The sequence below is a fragment of the Erigeron canadensis genome, chromosome 3 (genome assembly GCF_010389155.1).
Source record: "Erigeron canadensis isolate Cc75 chromosome 3, C_canadensis_v1, whole genome shotgun sequence".
Lineage (NCBI taxonomy): Eukaryota > Viridiplantae > Streptophyta > Magnoliopsida > Asterales > Asteraceae > Erigeron > Erigeron canadensis.
Genome location: NC_057763.1, coordinates 29,222,933 through 29,241,937, shown reverse-complemented (window position 1 = coordinate 29,241,937; position 19,005 = coordinate 29,222,933). Strand labels below are relative to the sequence as shown.

At 35.1% G+C, this 19,005-nt stretch overlaps 3 protein-coding genes across 3 annotated transcripts; all 3 read left to right on the top strand.

Moving 5' to 3' along the window:
- Nucleotides 1-794: 794 nt before the first annotated feature.
- LOC122592676 (methylcrotonoyl-CoA carboxylase beta chain, mitochondrial) lies at nt 795-6,381 on the top strand. The gene is made up of 10 exons (XM_043764961.1): nt 795-1,348; nt 1,579-1,698; nt 2,522-2,956; nt 3,108-3,198; nt 3,653-3,894; nt 3,984-4,148; nt 4,666-4,740; nt 5,570-5,701; nt 5,916-5,972; nt 6,074-6,381. Exons 1-10 carry the CDS (start codon nt 1,121-1,123, stop codon nt 6,275-6,277), a joined length of 1,749 nt encoding a protein of 582 aa, XP_043620896.1. The 5' UTR covers nt 795-1,120; the 3' UTR covers nt 6,278-6,381.
- Nucleotides 6,382-6,898: 517 nt separating this feature from the next.
- Nucleotides 6,899-8,850, top strand: LOC122592574 (thioredoxin M3, chloroplastic). The gene is made up of 2 exons (XM_043764833.1): nt 6,899-7,312; nt 8,236-8,850. The coding sequence occupies exons 1-2, from the start codon at nt 7,120-7,122 to the stop codon at nt 8,559-8,561; spliced, it is 519 nt and encodes a 172-aa protein (XP_043620768.1). The 5' UTR covers nt 6,899-7,119; the 3' UTR covers nt 8,562-8,850.
- A 7,206-nt stretch (nt 8,851-16,056) lies between these two features.
- Nucleotides 16,057-18,275, top strand: LOC122592848. Its single transcript, XM_043765165.1, has one exon. The coding sequence runs from the start codon at nt 16,068-16,070 to the stop codon at nt 17,589-17,591; it is 1,524 nt and encodes a 507-aa protein (XP_043621100.1). The 5' UTR covers nt 16,057-16,067; the 3' UTR covers nt 17,592-18,275.
- The last annotated feature ends 730 nt before the right edge of the window (nt 18,276-19,005 follow it).

Genomic DNA, 19,005 nt, shown 5'->3' with positions numbered 1-19,005 from the left:
AAAATTTTAAAATTCTCATACATTTTAAAATTTTTTTTTAAAAACTACATGTAATCATTCAAATATTCTTACATAACCTTACATCTAAATACAACTAAAACATTGGAGATAGATTAAGGACATGTCTTTAACTTTGGACTTACACTTAAAAATCTTTAACTTTGGATAAACTTCAATGATAATGAACAACAAAAAATATGCATAAACATGTAAAAATATAACATTGGAGATAGCCTTATCTATACCCTTTTATAAAACAAACTCAACCCTCTCTTTTAAATTTAATAACCTCATATGTCTAATTTACCCTTCATTTTAATACATCCTTATTTTTATTTTATACACTGTAACTAAAATGCCCTTAAAAAATATGAACCTCTATCTCTCCTTCACGTAGATTCAAATAGAAAAAAACTTTAATTCACAATTCGTCCCTTCCTCCCCCATTCACATCCCACTGCAAAATTTAATCACATCGCCAAACACAATGAAATTATTTTAATAACCTCATTGTCACCGCCACTTCATTGCGCGGGTTATCTATTATCATTAAAACAAAGGAAAAGATTAATCCTCTAAACAAAATTTATCATTTTTCTTAAAATAAATATATATTTTTTGTTTTAAAGGCAAAATGGATAAATTACTAATATTACAAATTTTGATTCGGCATAACTATTAACCGAATACTTAGCCACAAATTGTGGGATAATATTTGAAGGATATCTTTACCTAAAGATTTGTAAATGACAGATGATGTGCCGGCTACCTTTATTCCCTTTTATCAATGGAGAATCGGAGATAGTTTCAATTTTAGTCTTCTTTTATCAATATTTAAAAAAAAAGTTAAGAATGAATTAAAAATGCACAAGCAATGTGAAGTGGATGGATACACATGGATGATGATCGGATATGAACTACACAGCAGCAAACCCAACTAAACACGACTCACTCTTATTTATCTTCCCTCCCTCCCTACCTTATTCACACACACACACACACACACACACCTACTTATATATACTCTTACTATATATATATATATCATCTTCATACACACCTAACAATAATTCACACACACACACACACATACTGATACACTTATAAAAGCTTAAATAAAATGTTAGGGCCCTTACTCAGAACTGCAAAATCAACATATCGATGGCGTTGTACATCAATCAACGCTGCCGGAATGATGACGTCATCACCTAGAAGAAGCACTTTCAGCTCACAGTCAGACAACATAAATGTGCTTCCGGATGGAATCGATCGGAGCTCCGAATCATTTATTCGTAACTCTAAACAAATGGAATCCATCATTTCTCAGCTTCACTCTCACATTCTTCAGGTTTTATTTTATTTTACTTCCTATTTATTTATTTATTTATTTATTTATTTTGTCAGGCATTGTGAAATTATTAAATATATAACTCATTATTATCTTACTATTTATTTATTTACCTTTTTTGAATATATGAATTTATTAGGATGTAAGTATTTGCAGCGATATATTGATTTATCATTATATTATATTATATATATACAGTAGTTTATTATATTTGTTGTGTGTATAATAAGGTTAATGAAGGTGGAGGAGAAGAAGCTGTAAAGAGGCATAGAAGTAGGAACAAATTGCTTCCGAGGGAGAGAATCGATCGGTTAATCGATTCTTCTTCGTCCTTTCTCGAGCTCTCTCAGGTTTGATTCTGGTTTTTCTTTTCTTTTTATGTGTGTTGTCTATATAGAGCTTGCTTTTAGTGATAGAAATGACTACATGTTTAAATTAGTCTGATCCCGATAGTTCATTGCTCGTATAATGGCGGAGATTATAAATGTTAGTTAGGATATATAGGCATACATTTTCATGTACTAGGGGATTTTGAATTAGTTGTTTCTGGCTCACACCGAAATGTCCTAGACCAATCACATGGTAGGTAAATCAAGCTCACGCAGTGGCTCAGCCAATCGATCCAGCTTCACCAATTTTATTTATTTATTTATTTATTTTTTTGATTTTTATGATAAGTCAGGTTCCGCTGCTCTGCTGGGAATGAAGCCTGGATAATTCCAAATGAACTTATCTTCATGACCAACTAGGCTATGCACTCAAGGCAACCTTGTGTGTGTTATTCACTTATTTGATACGATTTTTTTGAAGGTTGTGAAAAGTAGACATTTGGAACACTTAGGCACGTCGTTGAATGGTGAATGATGATGTAGTACCGGCAATTTACTATGTGGGTAATTAGAAGGAAGATCAGACTGTGCCACTTAAAAGTCTTCTTATTAAACTCTTTATTATTATGTATGGAAGTTTGAACCTATTATATGCCCCGTAGCTATGATGCATAAATGGTACATATAGCTTTTACCAAGAAATGATTAGTAAATTATGTACTGCTTATAGCATACCTAGAACACAGAATTTCGAATGTAGTCTCACAATATGATAAAAAAAACAATCTCTCTTCAGTTTTGTATGTTTGGGTTCTTCTATTTATTTCTTTTATATTTATTTAAGCTTGCAGGACACGAGTTATATGAAGATCCCCTTCCTTCTGGCGGCATTGTCACTGGGATAGGACCAGTGCATGGGAAGTTATGTATGTTCGTTGCAAATGATGCTACAGTCAAAGGAGGAACATACTATCCAATTACTTGTAAAAAACATCTCCGAGCCCAGGAGATCGCAGCTCTATGCAGGCTACCATGTATATATCTTGTTGACAGTGGTGGTGCTTTTCTTCCAAAACAGGCTGAAGTTTTTCCTGACAAGGAGAATTTTGGGAGAGTATTCTATAACCAAGCTCGCATGTCTTCAGAAGGTATTCCCCAAATTGCTCTGGTGTTAGGCTCTTGTACAGCAGGGGGAGCGTACATACCCGCAATGGCTGATGAAAGTGTTATGGTCAAAGGAAACGGTACCATATTCCTTGCAGGACCTCCACTTGTGAAGGTTAGTTCGGACCCTTTTGTTTTTTGATGTCCATTATATCGCCTCTCTGTTTTTCTTAGCACCTCTTTATACCTTTTGGTTGTTATCTTGTTTATGTCATGACTTGTTTCATATAAATCTGTTCACACATATCTAAATGGTTAGTTTACAGGCTGCTACAGGTGAGGAAGTGTCTTCTGAAGATCTAGGGGGTGCAGACATTCATTGCAAGGTATCAGGTGTTTCAGACTATTATGCACAAGGTAAATGGTTTAATGTTAGTTTGTTCTTCCAGTCCACCAATATGATAGTCACTAGCTTCATGTTAACATCTGGCATGTTTCATGAGTTGTCACTGGGCATATGACTGGACCCCATTCCATAAACCCTGACGTGATAACTTGAAGACTGAAAACATGATCTATATTTTTTAATTAAATTCAAAAGAATGTTCTAGTTTATGCCCTATTACTTGATTCACCATGCTGACTTTGTCTAAAGCTTGTCAAGACTTTGTCTGAAGCTAGTTTAGTTTGTATGTACTGTTAATACCCAATAGTCAATGCCATGAAGCCTTTACCTTGTCATATCCCTGATGTAGTACATGATGTATTTAAAAATAGTTAAGCCTGCTTTTTAGGGTTAACCATTTATATGATGATTTTAATAGTTCTGCTACCAATAATATTGACTCCATGCCTTTGTCTATACTCGTAGATGAAGTGCATGCACTCTCCATAGGAAGGAATATTGTTAAAAACTTGCACATGGCCGGAAATGAAGGGATGATGGATGCTTTGCGAGGCAACATTTCTGATTACAAAGAGCCACTTTATGATGTGACAGAGCTCCGGACAATCGCGCCTGTAGATCTAAAGCAGTCTTTTGACATTCGGTCAGTTATTGCTCGAATAGTTGATGGAAGTGAATTCGATGAGTTCAAACAATTGTATGGCACTGTGAGGAAAAATGATAACTTTGACCCTAACATAAGTTAGATTTTGCTTCCATAGTATTCGTTGTAATATTACTCACTTGCATTTTGCAGACCCTTGTAACAGGCTTTGCCAGAATTCTTGGACAGCCTGTTGGAATCATTGGAAACAATGGGGTGTTATTTAATGAATCTGCTCTAAAAGGAACCCACTTTATCGAATTATGTTCTCAACGTAATATTCCACTGGTGTACCTTCAAAACATTACAGGATTTATGGTATGCGATCCTCCTCTTTCCAAATATCTGGCAAAGTAGATATTTTGTCGATCTTGTTAAAAGACTTTCTTGCATCCTTAAGAAAAGTTCCCTTTTGAATTTTGAATATACTAGTTCAGCTTACAAGACACGACCGTCTTGATATTCTCAACATTTCCAATTTTAAGTATGACATAGCATACACTTATAGACTTGTTGTCTTTTATCGTTTCCATGTGCTAGGCTGAAGCTACGCAATCCTTAATCTGTTATTACTGGAGATGCATGTGACTTGGGAAGCTAAGCCACTATTATGATTGTTTCTCTTTGACTTGTACATATATGAACGCACAGAATTCATTATGTTCTTTTAGGGATCAACCCTATGAGATTTTCCTATATTACCTGGCTCCGAGATCTTAAATAGTTCATCGGGGGTTTGTTGGCACACTATCTACCTGATATGGTTGAACGCATTTGCATGTGATACCAGATAATCACTAAAATGAGTAATATGAACAATTTGTTCATTTAATAGGTTGGATCAAAATCAGAGGCCAATGGTATAGCAAAAGCTGGAGCAAAGATGGTGATGGCTACAGCATGTGCTAAGGTTGGTTTCCTTTCCCATTCTGCCAATGATTTCATGTAACCTTTCTCTTCGTGGCAATATTTCATGGTCAAGTTTTGATATTTAACTTTTATATGTCCGAAAAATTGAATATGCCCTTTCAACCTTTTTGTAAGTTTCATTTAAACATTTAAGTTTCATGCAAACAGATAATTACTGTCTACATCTTACCTTCCTATACCCTGTATAACTGTGGGATTTGGGTGTTGTTAAACTTCATGCAATCAGATTATGGTTGCCTAACAACTACATTGACCTGAAAATGACCTGTTTATTAAGAGGTTTTTGCATGTATCTTTAAGCATTGTAGTCTATGACCAAATGAGCTTAAGGGGTGGCGACTGGCAAGATAGATTGGTTTGGTAACACGCAGAATCTGATTTGCCTACAAATACCTCTATGTTCATTTTTTGGAAGAGTTTTGCTAATCCTAGCCATAGGGGTTATATTAAAGAGGATAAGTGGATAACTTCTCATGTCAAAACCACTATGAGTGGTTGGTTGATAGAATTTTTTTTTATTGATCATCTGGTGGTTGAATAAAGGTACAACTATTGGGTGATTGTTATGAATCATGATATTCTTGACAACAATAATGTTGGAGGAAGTATGCAATTAAAATACATTTTGAAGGTCTTTCAACTTATTTCCTTCATAGCTTTCTTTTTGTCCCATTTAATGTTAAAAGTAAAAACATACCAGTATACCACAAATGACACTGTCATAAATAAATAAGTCAACATTGTTACCTTTAGAGCTTAGAAAAAGTTTGTTAAAAGTAACATGGGCAAATCCACTTTTTATTTTATAGGTACCCAAAATAACCGTTGTTATTGGTGGAAGCTTTGGTGCTGGAAATTATGCAATGTGTGGACGTGCATATAGTCCAGACTTTATGTTCTTCTGGCCAAATGCTAAGATAGGTGTGATGGGTGGTGCTCAGGTAGTCTCTATGCTCTTTGGTTCTGCGTCAACTCTATATAATTCTTATCATAACTTAATCCAAGCATATGTTTTGTCATTTGTTTGAATAGCATTTCAAATACTCCATATTTGGGTATCGGTCATAATACCGAATTTAAACTCTACAATTTGCAATTTGTGCTTGATAAAGGAATCATTCGTTTAAACATTCTATCATTTGCTGAAAACTACAGGCTGCTGGAGTGATGTCTCAGATAGAAAAGAGCAAGATGAAGAAAGAGGGAATTCAGGTAATAACAAATAAATATTCAGAAAATCATTGTATATTAGGCTTTTTGTTAAACCTTGTGGGAAAGTTATTGTATGTTGACTTTAAGCGATTGGTTTGTAGTGGTCAAAGGAAGATGAAGAGAAAAGCAAGGCCAAGTTTATAGAGGCATATGAAAAAGAAAGTAGCGCGTATTATTCGACAGCCAGGTTATGGGATGATGGCATTATTGATCCTGCTGACACTCGTAAAATCTTGGGACTCTGTATCTCTGCTTCTAGGAACCGTCTTCCAGAACCCACCAAATTTGGTGTATTCAGAATGTAAACATACGGGTTGTATAAAACTAGCAATTTGGACATGAAATATGAAGGTGTTTTACTTGAGTCCTATAAATGTGGGGGTGTTTTAAGACTTTATTTAACCGTTTATCTGCTTACTTTTACAGCGGGTGACCATTTATAAACACTGTTAAAAAAGCTTCTCATGTCTTTATATCAAGCCCTCTCCCAGGGTCCCAGCTGAAGGCATCACTCAATATGTCTAATCAGATGTAGTTTTATACTTTCATGTATTATATACTTATGAACTTTAGCTCCCTGTCTCAAACAAATACCAACCACTAAAAGTTTGTAAGCAACAAAGTTGCTTTGTATTATATTTGTATAAGGTTTTTGATATTAAAAGGATCTATTTGGGTAAGAGTCTTATTTCTTATATAAATGGGGTGAATTAACGAGAGTTGAATTGAATTTAATCTAAGAGTAGAATATAATTTTCGTTAAAAAATAGCTCGATCTCAAGTAAACTTGTGAAATAGCCTAAAAGAGAATATAATTTTAACTTTATATATAGGCTTTAGGCTGAGATATATTGACAGTGACATTTATTTATATTCAATCTTATCCACAAAAGAAAACTGTGTGTTAAACACAAATTTCTTTCTATGTCCTCGTTTTCTAACTTTGTTTACACTTGTAACAAGGAAACTGTCTTCTACTATAAATTCAACACACACACTTGATTTTGTTGCACCATCTCTATCACTCATCATCATCATTACCATCATCTGATCTGTTCACCACGTCTCCAATCAGATCTGAATTCCACAAGTTAATTCATCATTTTTAGTTGATCAATTGATAGTATTCATAATAATAATAATACTTATGGCAAATGCATCATCATATTGCGGTTACTCCTTTTTATGTTCCCAATCTGTTTTACGATCTTCTTCTTCTTCATTGTTTCCTTCTTCATCTAATAATAATAATAATAATATTATATCTTTCCGTACATCCAAACACAGCAGTAAAAAAAACACTCTTCGTGTCCTCTCTATGATACAACGCCCATCCAAAGGTACCACTACTTTTTGTGGGCTCATGTTTTTTCCTTTCTTAATATAATATATAATTTATATACTTATACATATAGTACGAGGGTTAATGCCCGTCCGTTGCAGCGGTTAAATAATGATGATAATACAGAAAAGTGGGGGAATTGATATGCATGTGTGTAAATAGAAAGGAGAGAGAGAAAGAAGTTAGCGTGTGTTAGATCATGGTAGGGTGTTTGTCTGATTGTGTTTAGAGATAATTAGAGGTAAGGTGTGAATTAGGGGCAATATGGAAATATTGAAAAAAGTGCTTAAATTACTTAAAATAGAGTTTCAATATGTTTTATAAAGGTTTATAGATATGTTTTATAAAGGTTTATAGATATATGGATTAGTAGATATAAATCTTCCAAGTTCGGAGGGATTAAGGTAATACTTTATCTATTTTGTGAGTGCTTAAGTTGTTGTAATCATTAGGCTGATTTTTTAAGAGAATATATCATTTTCCATAATGATATAAATATATCGTAGCTGATTAGTTGTACGAGTATTTACTTAATTATGTTAACAGATACGAGTAGGGCCTAAGATTAGCAAAATGATTAAGGGACATACCCACTTGTCGAATGTAATTTACTAATTTGTAACATTTTAATTTTAGTTTGTCGTTATCATCGTCACAAAAGAGGTTGATGCTGTTAACTTTGTGTTACAAGATCCCTTTATCTTACTACAATCAGTCAGGGTCGGGGTGTCGAGAGGTGAGATATAGTGAATCATATCTTAATCCGTGCATAGACAGACTTTTTTTTAGAATGGTGAATTTCAACTTGGGGGTTTGTTGTTTGAACCGGGCTTTTAACTAATAGTCAAGTGCCCTTTTGAAACTTTCTCTGATAATTTTGGGGATGTGTAGAAAAGCTTGCCTAACATCTATGCTTTACAGCTGCAGAAGTGACCGCAAAGTCATGGAACACATCGGTTCTAGACAGCAAGATCCCAGTACTGGTTGAGTTCTATGCCAGTTGGTGCGGACCATGCCAAATGGTGCACCGAGTGATTGATGAAGTTGCAGCCGAGTATGCTGGCAAGATCAAGTGTTTTGTGCTTAATGCTGACCAAGATCCACTAATTACAGAGGAATATGATATCAAAGCTGTACCCATTGTGCTTTTATTCAAGAACGGTGAGAAATGTGAGTCGGTGGTTGGGACCATGCCTAAAGAATTTTACGTTGCTGCTATTGAAAGGGTCTTGTCATCTTCGTCATGAACATTTAAAGTGGTTGTGTAAAATTCCAATGGGTTGGTATTACGTTGAGTTTTGCCTCCCTTAGTATTGAATGCGGGTTGATTCAATGGTGGTTTAGGGTTGAGAAAAGAAGTATATGCTTGGTGGATCGGACCTTGCTGATATAAACTCGGTAAGATTGGGGGTTCTAGTCTTGCTAGAAGAAATGAGTGTGTTCCATTGTATAAAAAATAATGATAATAATGTACTTCACGCGGTTATAATTTGTTATGTTATATGCATTCGAGCTTGTGGATTCAGTTGATATCAAGATATTGTTCTAGGTTGTGTTCGTGCATTTTTTTTTTTTCCTGTTTATGTTATAAAAAGGTGGTGTATGGATCACCTCTCTTATAAAAACGTTTGTTTAAACAAATCATTGCATGCTCATGATCATATTGGTTTTCTTTTTGAAAGATGAATTTCACTTGAAACTTCGTGTCGCGATTCAACAGCGTGAGGTATAACATACATTGTCTTATCCGATCCGCGCTAGAGAGCTCACTCGAAGTAGAAATGCTTATTTCAAATACCCAATGAGGGAACCCCCTACTAATCCGTCCAAAAAAAACAATGATTAATAGGGGTAAAACTTGTCTCTTCAGACTTGAACATAGATATACCTAAGTCAAGCCCTAATAAAAAGACTACTAATATCTCAAAGTTAGTTGAATAGGGATTTGGACCTAAGACCTATAAGTCACCAGTCCAAACTACTACACAAACTAATCATTGATTCACGATCATATATTAGCTACTGTATGTAACTTAAACTTTATCTTTTACAACTTCAACATTTTACTTCAGATAACAAAAACATGGGGGACGAGTTTCTAATCCAAGACCAACCAACTACAAAATCATGCTTAGCCAAGTTGTTTTATCTATACTCCCTTAATACACAAACTACCCCACCACCTTTTTAACACTTCTACCTTTGAAATGTCTTTTATACCCCTCCCAACTTACACTACCCCTCCATCACGACTCATTACACCACGGCTCATCAAACACACATTCACCGCCGCTCCCTCCCCCCTTCTCTGATACGCTCCCTCCCCCCATAAACACCATCCACCACCGCCAGAAACACCATCCACCATCCCCTTCTCTGGTATGCTCCCTTCTCTACCTTTCATTGTTCTTTATTTTCGATTCTTTCATCCACCGCCGGTTAATAAATTTTTATTTTTTGTTTTTTGCATCGTCACCGTCCCAGAAATCGTCCCAACCAACGCCGCCCGATTATAGGTATTTATATTGTTCTTTTATTGTTCATTGATTTGCATTCTTCAATTGTTCTAGATTTCGATTTATAGGTTTGATTAATATGTTTTTTTTTGTTCTGTTGTCACCATCGAAAGAGTAGCCACTTAATATTTCGATTCTTCAATTTTGTTTTAGGCAAATCTTTTTTCTTTGTCACTCATTTTGTGTAACGAATTTTAAGCATCAACCCAATTAATATTTTGTATACATATGCTTATATTTTGGGTAACTATTTTGATTTATACTTAATTATTGTTTTTGATAATCATGAGAGATTTTATATACATATGTTTATCTTTTCATATCTATATTGGGTAAATATTTTGGTTCTATACTTAATTATTGTTTCTGATAATCATGAGAGATTTATAACAATAACTTCTATAAACAAATAACGCAATACCAATACCAGTTCTATATAAACCCCATTCAATCATCACATGACTCTCATACTATACCCACACAAAAAACCTTTCTATCCCTAATTGTTTTCTCGAATGGCTACCACAGGTTCGACTAATGATGCTTATGTCCCGTCATCTGCAGCCGCCAACGCCGCTCCAGTCCCACCTGTTCCAGCCCCCAATCCCGCTTTAAACCCGGATGTTCCGCCTTCTCCACCGCCTGTCCAGCCATCACCGCATGTGGAGACTTTGGAGGTACATTTTTGCCATATATATATATATATATAAGTTGTGTATATATAAGTTGTTCCACCTTTATATGACAATGTTGGCTATACTGTAACATAAGAACCCGAGTAATTTGTTACGTAAGTTTTCCTTCAGCATATCGTGTAAGCATTGTTGTATATATAAATTATAATTGTTGATGGAAATCAAGATGTTATAGAGGTCATGATTGGATTGCTTTAAAATATGAGTAACGGAAAGCTTTCAAATTGTATGCGTTTATGGAGAACTGAGTGTAAAACCAAATTGTATGTTTGGACAAGACATAACTCTTATTTTTCATCCAAGACATAACTAAGTGTAGAACCATTCACTTTTTTAATGATATATATAGTTAGTAACATAATCTGTATTCATATGTTTCGTTATTTGTGTTATATTGTTCTGGTAAGCCTGACAATCCGTAAGATAAAAGAAAATATAGCAAAAACTGAATTTGGTCAAACAGGTCGAAAAATGGCACAAGTATTCTTATCGGCATATTGTTCATTCCACTTTTTTTAAGAGGTGAATTTATTATGCAGATGTACAAATATCATGTTGTGTGTTTGTTATTTTATGTTTTCTTGCATTTGTAGATGTACAAAGAGTCTTAGTTTTATATTTTCATTCTGTTCTATATCTAGATATGCTTCTAGATCTAATGTATATAATTGTGGCTTAGTTTGTCTGCTGGAGCATATCATACATTTTGCTGTTTAGTTTTTGTTGACAATTGCAAAATTTTTATCTCAATTAACATATTTTAAATGAGTTATTTTCTTGCATTTGTAGATGTACAAAGAGACTTAGTTTTATATTTCATTCTGTTCTATAGCAGAAGTGTTGCCTCAACACGCATAGATAGTTAGTAACATAATCTGTATTCATATGTTTCGATGATCACGTATAACACCTGCCTTAAACATATCTACCATTGTCTTACAGGATGCTGAAATAGCAGCCTTGCCAATTTATAGTGGCCGCCCTCCAACCCGCGACCCACATGTGCTTGGATGGGAGGTAAATAATTGCGTAGTCTGCTACATCATATCTACTATATTTTAGTTATATCAAACACAGTGTATTTGTAATAAATAGTTTAGACGCCAAAGTTTTATTTTAGTACTGATTCGGCGGCCGGAAGTATACATGTTGTTATGTCAAACATCTATATGCTACTTACTGTTGCAGGAGTACAACCGTCAGGCAAGTCGAGCAAAGGTTTTTGACGAGCTCTACTTTCAAATCAATGATGATCTCTATTTGATGGAATAACGTTTGAATGAGCTGAACTCAATTTTTCAACGGATTCTTCGTCAGAAAGAGCACCTTGACCATGTCTATCTCACCTCATAAGGCGTCTCACCACCACAGCTGCCAAGTGTCAGTTTTCATTTCTTGTCCTTTCTTCAACTTCATGACATTTTGTGTCGTTTCCTTATCCTTTTGGTTGTTTGGCGGTTTTTGAACAATTTTCAAGTGTCGGTTTTCCCGGCTAAGACTATTTGTTTTATTTACATTGATTGAATAAATGTTGTGGTTTCTACCTGTTTGGATGGATCAGTGACCTTACTAACAGAATCGTTCCACAAGTCTGGTCTGTTTAACTTTTTAATTTTAGCGATATCAAACTGGAAGGGTCAGCTTTTTGCGCACTAAGGTTGTAAAATGTTGTTTTTTGGGTGCTTGGCATATGTTCACCTTCTAACTTAAATTAAACAATCCATATGATTTTTTAAGCTATTAAGCCATACCCCATCCCTTTTAAAGGTGTCAAAATGGATGGGTTGTCTTTGTTGGGCAATGCACTCAAGCTACAGGTCATATTTTGGGTGCTTGGAACCGTTGCAGCAAATCTGGTCTCTTAACACCTATAGGGTTTATATTAATGTAATCATGTGGTGTCTCTTTGGATGCTTCATGGCCCCTCTTACTAACAGTATGGCTCCATAAGTGTGAGTCAAAGTAATTTGATACATTGGCCTTTAATGCTACACCTGGTTCTTTTCAGGTCATTAGATACTGATTCGGTAGGCTTGGCTTTGTACGGAAGTTGCATCTTAAATCAATGCCGGCAAAGATACCGTGTGTTTGGCGTGCTATGTTGTCTTTTCTTCACTGATGTAATACTTGCAATGTATCGAATTATTGAGTGTATCGAATACTTGCAACCCAACTCTTCCATTTGTTAAAACCCATCCCGACTCACAATAATGTGATATCATGTTAACTTTAAAGGATTTCGCGCATGGCCAACTTTATGTGGGACTATCTAGAGGGATTTCGCGCGACAGGACGAAGGTGTTGGTCATACCTGCTAAAGAGTTCAATCAACCAGGAGTATACACCTCAAACGTGGTGTACAGAGAAGTTTTACATGATGCATAGGTCATACAAGGTGCGTGGTTTTAGGTACCAACTAATTTGTTTAATACTGTATATCATACTGAAATTGCGTCAACTGAGTACATTGTTGTACATTTCTACATTGCAGGTGGCTTCGATTTGATGTATATTTCTACACTTGGTGACGTACTTTACTTCTTTTTCAATTTTGAAGGTTATTTTTGCATTTTGGCTTATTCATACTAATTCATTGTTTAAACTTTTGTCCACATCTCCCTTACTTTTAGATAAACAAACATTACGATGATTGCTACCTAATAAAGATTATTACTCAGTTTCTGTATATTTTGCGTTACTAAATTTAATAAATCACTCAACATAAAAAAAGCTCACTCTAAAACAACAACCGCGGTTTGCACTTTGAGTTGAAATAAAAAACGCTTGAGGTTAAGTTATACATTCATTTAATAACACGGTACCTGCTACTTGACTGGCCTTTTTTTCCTATTCCACGCTGCATCGCGCGGGTACAACGCTAGTTCTAATAATACAATACACAAAATTGCGTGCTTTCATAAACCAAGTAACAATTCCATAAACTACACACAATTATTAGTTGATTTCAAAAACTAAAAACCCCAAATATTTACGGTTTGAATAACTTTGTCTATTTTTCAAACCTATACAAACTGAAACAAATATTTTATATATGCATATTCTTTTATAAACGGGGGAGCTGTACAAATATAAAGAATTTGTACATTATTAAAAAGATTAGTTTAAAAATATTTTCGTTAAAGAAGGTACCGTTTAGAAAATGGTCACTTGATTGAAAACTCATAACTCACTGTCTATATATTGCAATTAAAATGTTATACAAATTTCAAAAAACATACATTGATCATAAGAAAAATGGTTCCATTTTGTATATAGCGGTCCAATTTAGAGAATAAAGCGTGTTGTCTTTTATATGATGCTAAGCATTAAAACTAAAATCTAAACTTAACCATTTTAAACTAAACGTCCCATTTTAGGGGAAATGATACATAGCATTACTCTAACGCATGCGTTAGGGCAGGTGTCGCTCCCCTGACAACTTTTGCTATCTAAACATATTCAAAACGTAGTGTTGTATGACATATGTAATGTTATTGTTTCGAAACGTAGCATTAAACATAAAAGAAACGTTTTGGGTGTATTTTTAAAAACAGTTGATCTGTGTAAGCCCGTTAGTTGAACTACAAAACTAAACATACATGTAATGATTAAACAAAGAAAACAAATAAACATCAACAATAAGTCTTTGAGTTTTAGCTCAATGGTTGAAAGACCATTCTCTTGCATGAGATCTTGTGTTCAAGTCTTTAGGAGAACATAAGAATTAAGTCCCGTTATAAGGGCTTGATTTGGGTATACTCAGGTTCAAGTCTGAGGGACAGGGTTTACCCCTATTAATCGTCGTGCATCTAGGAGGATTAGTAGGGGGTTTTCCCCCATGTAGCACTGAAACGGATATGGCAAAGGGGTACGGTAATGATATGGGAACGGAGAACGGCAAAACTAAAAAATTTAGGATACGGGTACGGCAATAAAAAAATATACAAATATAAATTATATCAATTTTTTTATAGAGAGACTTGAGATTTGAGAGATTATATGTATAATTGTATATGTATAACAGTGATCACTCATTGAATGTTTAGTGTTTCATAACTGGTTTGGTATATAAAAAATTTAATGTTGATCAAATCGTATATACTATAGTCTGTTTGGGTTTGGGGAATAGAATAAGTTCATTAAAACCTTAATATTAATTAGAAACCGTATGAAAACTTCAAAAAAAAGTTTCGGTATCTATAGAAAATTCAAGGGAACGTTTCATACGTGTTTCGTACGCGGAAACGTTTCCATGGAGTTTCGGATACGGGTACGGCTACCTGTTTGGAGTTTCGGTGCATCATAGGTTTTCCCCCATCGGGTATTTAAAATAGACATTTCTACTTCGAGGAAACTCTCTAGTACGGATACGATTAACACAACGTATGCTAGACCTCTCGCTGTCGAATCGCGACACGAAATTTTCGATGAAATCCACCTTTAAAAAAAACAACAATATCAATCTTTAGCAAATGTGTTGCGAATTTATATATTTTGTTATCATTTATTCATTTTCGATTACTCAACGGACAACGGGTTCGATTAAAAAAAAAAAAAAATTGGTTCAATAAGAAAACCCTGTTAAATCGTTACAATAAAATTCAGAGTAACATACTTTTGTTTCCTTTCTCCTAAAATAAAATACCAAAAATTTAGGTTCAAAATACCAAACCCTAGGTTCAAATCAACCTTTCTACACATCTTCTAATTTCAATCTCTCTCTGTCTTTTAGTTTTATAATTGTTCTGTATTCCTAATAATAATTAAGATAATCGTTTATTGAATGCCTAATTGCAATTATTTTTCCATTATTAGTGATTAAATGTGTTTCTAATTTGCCTCACTTTTTAGTTTAATTATCTAGTTAGGGTTTTTATAATGTTCATCGTCACAAATGCATCAAGTTAGAAAATTATGTATATATTTCGATATATCTATATCTATTTGTGTTTACTATTAAGTTTGACTTTATATATCAGATGATCTAGGTGAATCCAATTCTAAATCCATGTTTTAGTGAAGATATAGATATAGATACGTAATGTATGTATAACGTGTTGTGCCGAACGAACAGAGTAGCTAGTTAGTAAACGCTCACCGTGTCCCAAAATATTTGATGAAAATACGCCGTCTAAGAAAAATGTTAGTGTGTTATTGTTACAGCTTATGTTCTTCTAAAATTTCAGTTTAAGATAGAAGAAAATTGCCGTATCAACACCGGTGAACCTTTGATCATTTTGTATAAATTATTTTTAATAACTCGTAATATGGATACGTATTTCTTATTAGTACATTGTTCAGTTATAATTATCTTTAATGTTGGTTAAGTCGATAAAAACTGTGCATGATATGTGATTGCATGTATATATAGGCTAATGTGTATTTTTAACTCTGTTGTGTATTACATGTTGAAATATAGATGACTTGAGATATATAAGTGTGTAAATATATTTTTTAAATTTGATAGATATGATGATTAATAAATACAGGAATTAACCGGTTAGTTTTTTTTTATTCAAAAAGCAGGTAACTTGAAACTTATATGACCTTACTGATGGCTAATTCGAATGCATCAGCTTTGCAATTAACTTCAGGAACCATAGAACAAAGTCAACAAACACATATGTCAATGCAAAACACAAACTTATCTCAACAGTACCGTAATAGATCAGATGGTCCGATTGCCATACTTTGGGACATGGAGAATTGCCCTGTTCCTAGTGACATACGCCCCGAAGATGCGGCTGGTAATATCCGTATGGCCTTACGGGTCCACCCTATTATTAACGGAGTGGTAACTGCTTTTTCTGCTTATGGGGATTTCAATGGATTTCCTAGGCGTTTAAGAGAGGGATGTCAAAGGACGGGTGTCAGACTTATAGATGTGCCAAATGGGAGAAAGGATGCAGCTGATAAGGCGATATTGGTTGACATGTTTCTTTTTGCTCTTGATAATCCACCACCGTCTTCAATCATGTTGATTTCTGGTGATGTTGACTTTGCTCCCGCGCTTCACATACTTGGTCAACGTGGGTATACTGTGATTCTTGCGATTCCATCTGGGGTGGGTGTTTCGTCTGCATTGAGTAATGCTGGTAGTTTTGTTTGGGACTGGCCTAGTGTGGTTCGTGGAGAAGGGTTTGTGCCCCCCTCGAGAACCGTGGCTCCTAATCGGGGGTTGGGTCCTACCGAAGTGGCTAACTTTTTCATGGGGTGTCAGATAACTGACAACTCAGATTTTCAAAACGAAGAAGAAGCAATTGTATATAGAGGGGTCTCTCAAAGGTATTACAATTCTAAAGATTTTTCGATGGTATCACAGTCGTTGGCTGAATACAACAGTGCATCTTGTTTCCCTTCAACGTCAAGATCTTACAGTCTGCCGTCTGGTTTAAATGATGTGCCAGTACGACATGTGGCTTCTTATGAACAGAATGATTTAATGTGGGTTCAGCCGGGAGATCTGATTGGTTTAAAGGGCCAACTCGTGAAGCTCCTAGAAATGTTTAATGGTTGTTTGCCTCTTGGCCGTCTTCCTGCTGAATATCAGAAAAGTTTCGGGAGACCACTTTATGTTGCGGAATATGGATCTGTCAAACTCGTCAATCTTTTGAAAAAAATGGATGATAGATTCGCCATTGAAGGGAAAGGGCAGAGGAAATATGTGTATCTTAAGAAAGGTTTAACTGGGCCCAACTCCTCTCCATCAGATGTGGGAAAGAATGACAGGAAAGGGAAGATTGCCCGAGAAGTGAACTTGGATGTTGGCTCAGGTGTTGGATCTTCAGACGAGTTTTCTGAGGATGAAAGGGTAGTGTTGGAAGAGCAGGAAGAAAGCCTAGACCAGTTTAAGTTTGAGCTACAGGAGATTCTAGTGAGCTATTCATGTCGGATTTTCTTGGGTTGTTTTGAAGCGATCTATCAACAACGATACAAACGACCATTGGATTTTGAAAGATTTGGTGTGAGTGAATTGGAGGATCTGTTTGAAAAGGTGGATGATGTTGTGTCATTACTAGAGGAACCAGTAACCAAGAAGAAGTTCCTGGTGGCAGGTGGCTGCTAAACACATTAATCTGCCATATCGTGAACCCTGAGGTTTGCTTGTGTTTTTCAGAATTTCTAAAATTGATTGTGAAAAAATCGGCCAAGTGGAACTTCTTGCTCACTGTGATTGCCGTGTTCCTGATACGTATATGAATCTATGGCATCCGCGGTTTCTGTTATGGCTTTGCTGTGCCAGATGGAGATTTATCTGGAGAAAATGCACTGGTTTTGTGCTTTGAGTTGATGTGGCCAACAGTCACTCTGCCATAAAAGTCCAAGGAGGATCCATTTCAGCTTATACGTGTGCTGCTATGATTTTTCTGCAATGGTGATCTAGAATTCTAAATGGTTGATACGCCTCATGGTTTTAAAGGAGATTTGCCACATGACAGTTTGGTTGAGCGTTTGAGAATCCCAGTGGCTTTTGTGAAGAAGAGCTGGTTCAAAGAGGTTTTGGTTTCTTGCTACTGCATTTCTTTTACTTCATGTATATCTGTATGCAAAACTTACTTGCTGGGGATACATGAGTTACCGATCTAACAAACTTCAGAATCTTTTAAATTGGTGGTACTTGTAATTGTAATTGCTGGGGATACGGAGCTTCACATGTTGTACTTGTAATTGGTGGTATTAATAATTGTACATTTGTTTACTCTGCGTGTAATAAAGGTTCATATTTTGATAAACAATGAACATGTACTTACTTTCTGTCATGACCAACAAAATACTTGTAGTACGCGTGGTTCATTTGCATCTAATGCGTTGCCGAGAACCCAAGACATGGTCTTAAATCTTACCATTAATTCCTATTTCCGTGTCTGCATGACTGCAAAGTGCAAACTTCTTGGGTTTTTTACTTCCAGAAATGGTGTTTGAAAGACCCTTGAGTACTCTATAGTCTATATTGCTTGTTGCACTACATCAGGTATGAATTCAAGATCAATACCTTGTTCCAGCCAAGCTTTAACATATTGCCATCATTGTTTGTTTTGTATACCAAAATAAACCGCTGTAACCTGGCCACAATAACAATGATGATGTGGTGCACATCATAATCACGTCAGTCGTGGTTCGCTCTTATGAATTCGATTCACTTGTGTCTTAAAAATTCAATTCGTAGGGAATTAGGCTCATTTCAATTCACTTCAGCACAATGTGTAGGGAAGTTGGGTAGAACCGTGTCATGGTGGAGACATTTGGTAGTTTAACCATTTTAAATTCATTAAAACGAAAATAATAATTATGATAAATAAAGAAAATCTCAATATATATAGACAAAATATTAGAGAAGGCTTTACATTCCCTATTTACCTATTTTTAACATTAATATGTAATACTCTATACTTTATTTCATTTTTTATCTTAGTATCTTTTATATCAATATATTTAATTTAATCAAAACTTCTTAAAAAATATCATATAACTGTTCTATT

Excerpts from the sequence above, each read along its gene's own strand:
- LOC122592676 (XM_043764961.1), top strand. The coding sequence starts at position 1,121 with ATGTTAGGGCCCTTACTCAGAACTGCAAAATCAACATATCGATGGCGT. Across the intron at positions 1,699-2,521 it reads CCTTTCTCGAGCTCTCTCAG|CTTGCAGGACACGAGTTATA; the intron begins GTTTGATTCTGG and ends TATTTATTTAAG. Across the intron at positions 4,741-5,569 it reads TGGCTACAGCATGTGCTAAG|GTACCCAAAATAACCGTTGT; the intron begins GTTGGTTTCCTT and ends TTTATTTTATAG.
- LOC122592574 (XM_043764833.1), top strand. The coding sequence starts at position 7,120 with ATGGCAAATGCATCATCATATTGCGGTTACTCCTTTTTATGTTCCCAA. Across the intron at positions 7,313-8,235 it reads GATACAACGCCCATCCAAAG|CTGCAGAAGTGACCGCAAAG; the intron begins GTACCACTACTT and ends TATGCTTTACAG.
- LOC122592848 (XM_043765165.1), top strand. The coding sequence starts at position 16,068 with ATGACCTTACTGATGGCTAATTCGAATGCATCAGCTTTGCAATTAACT.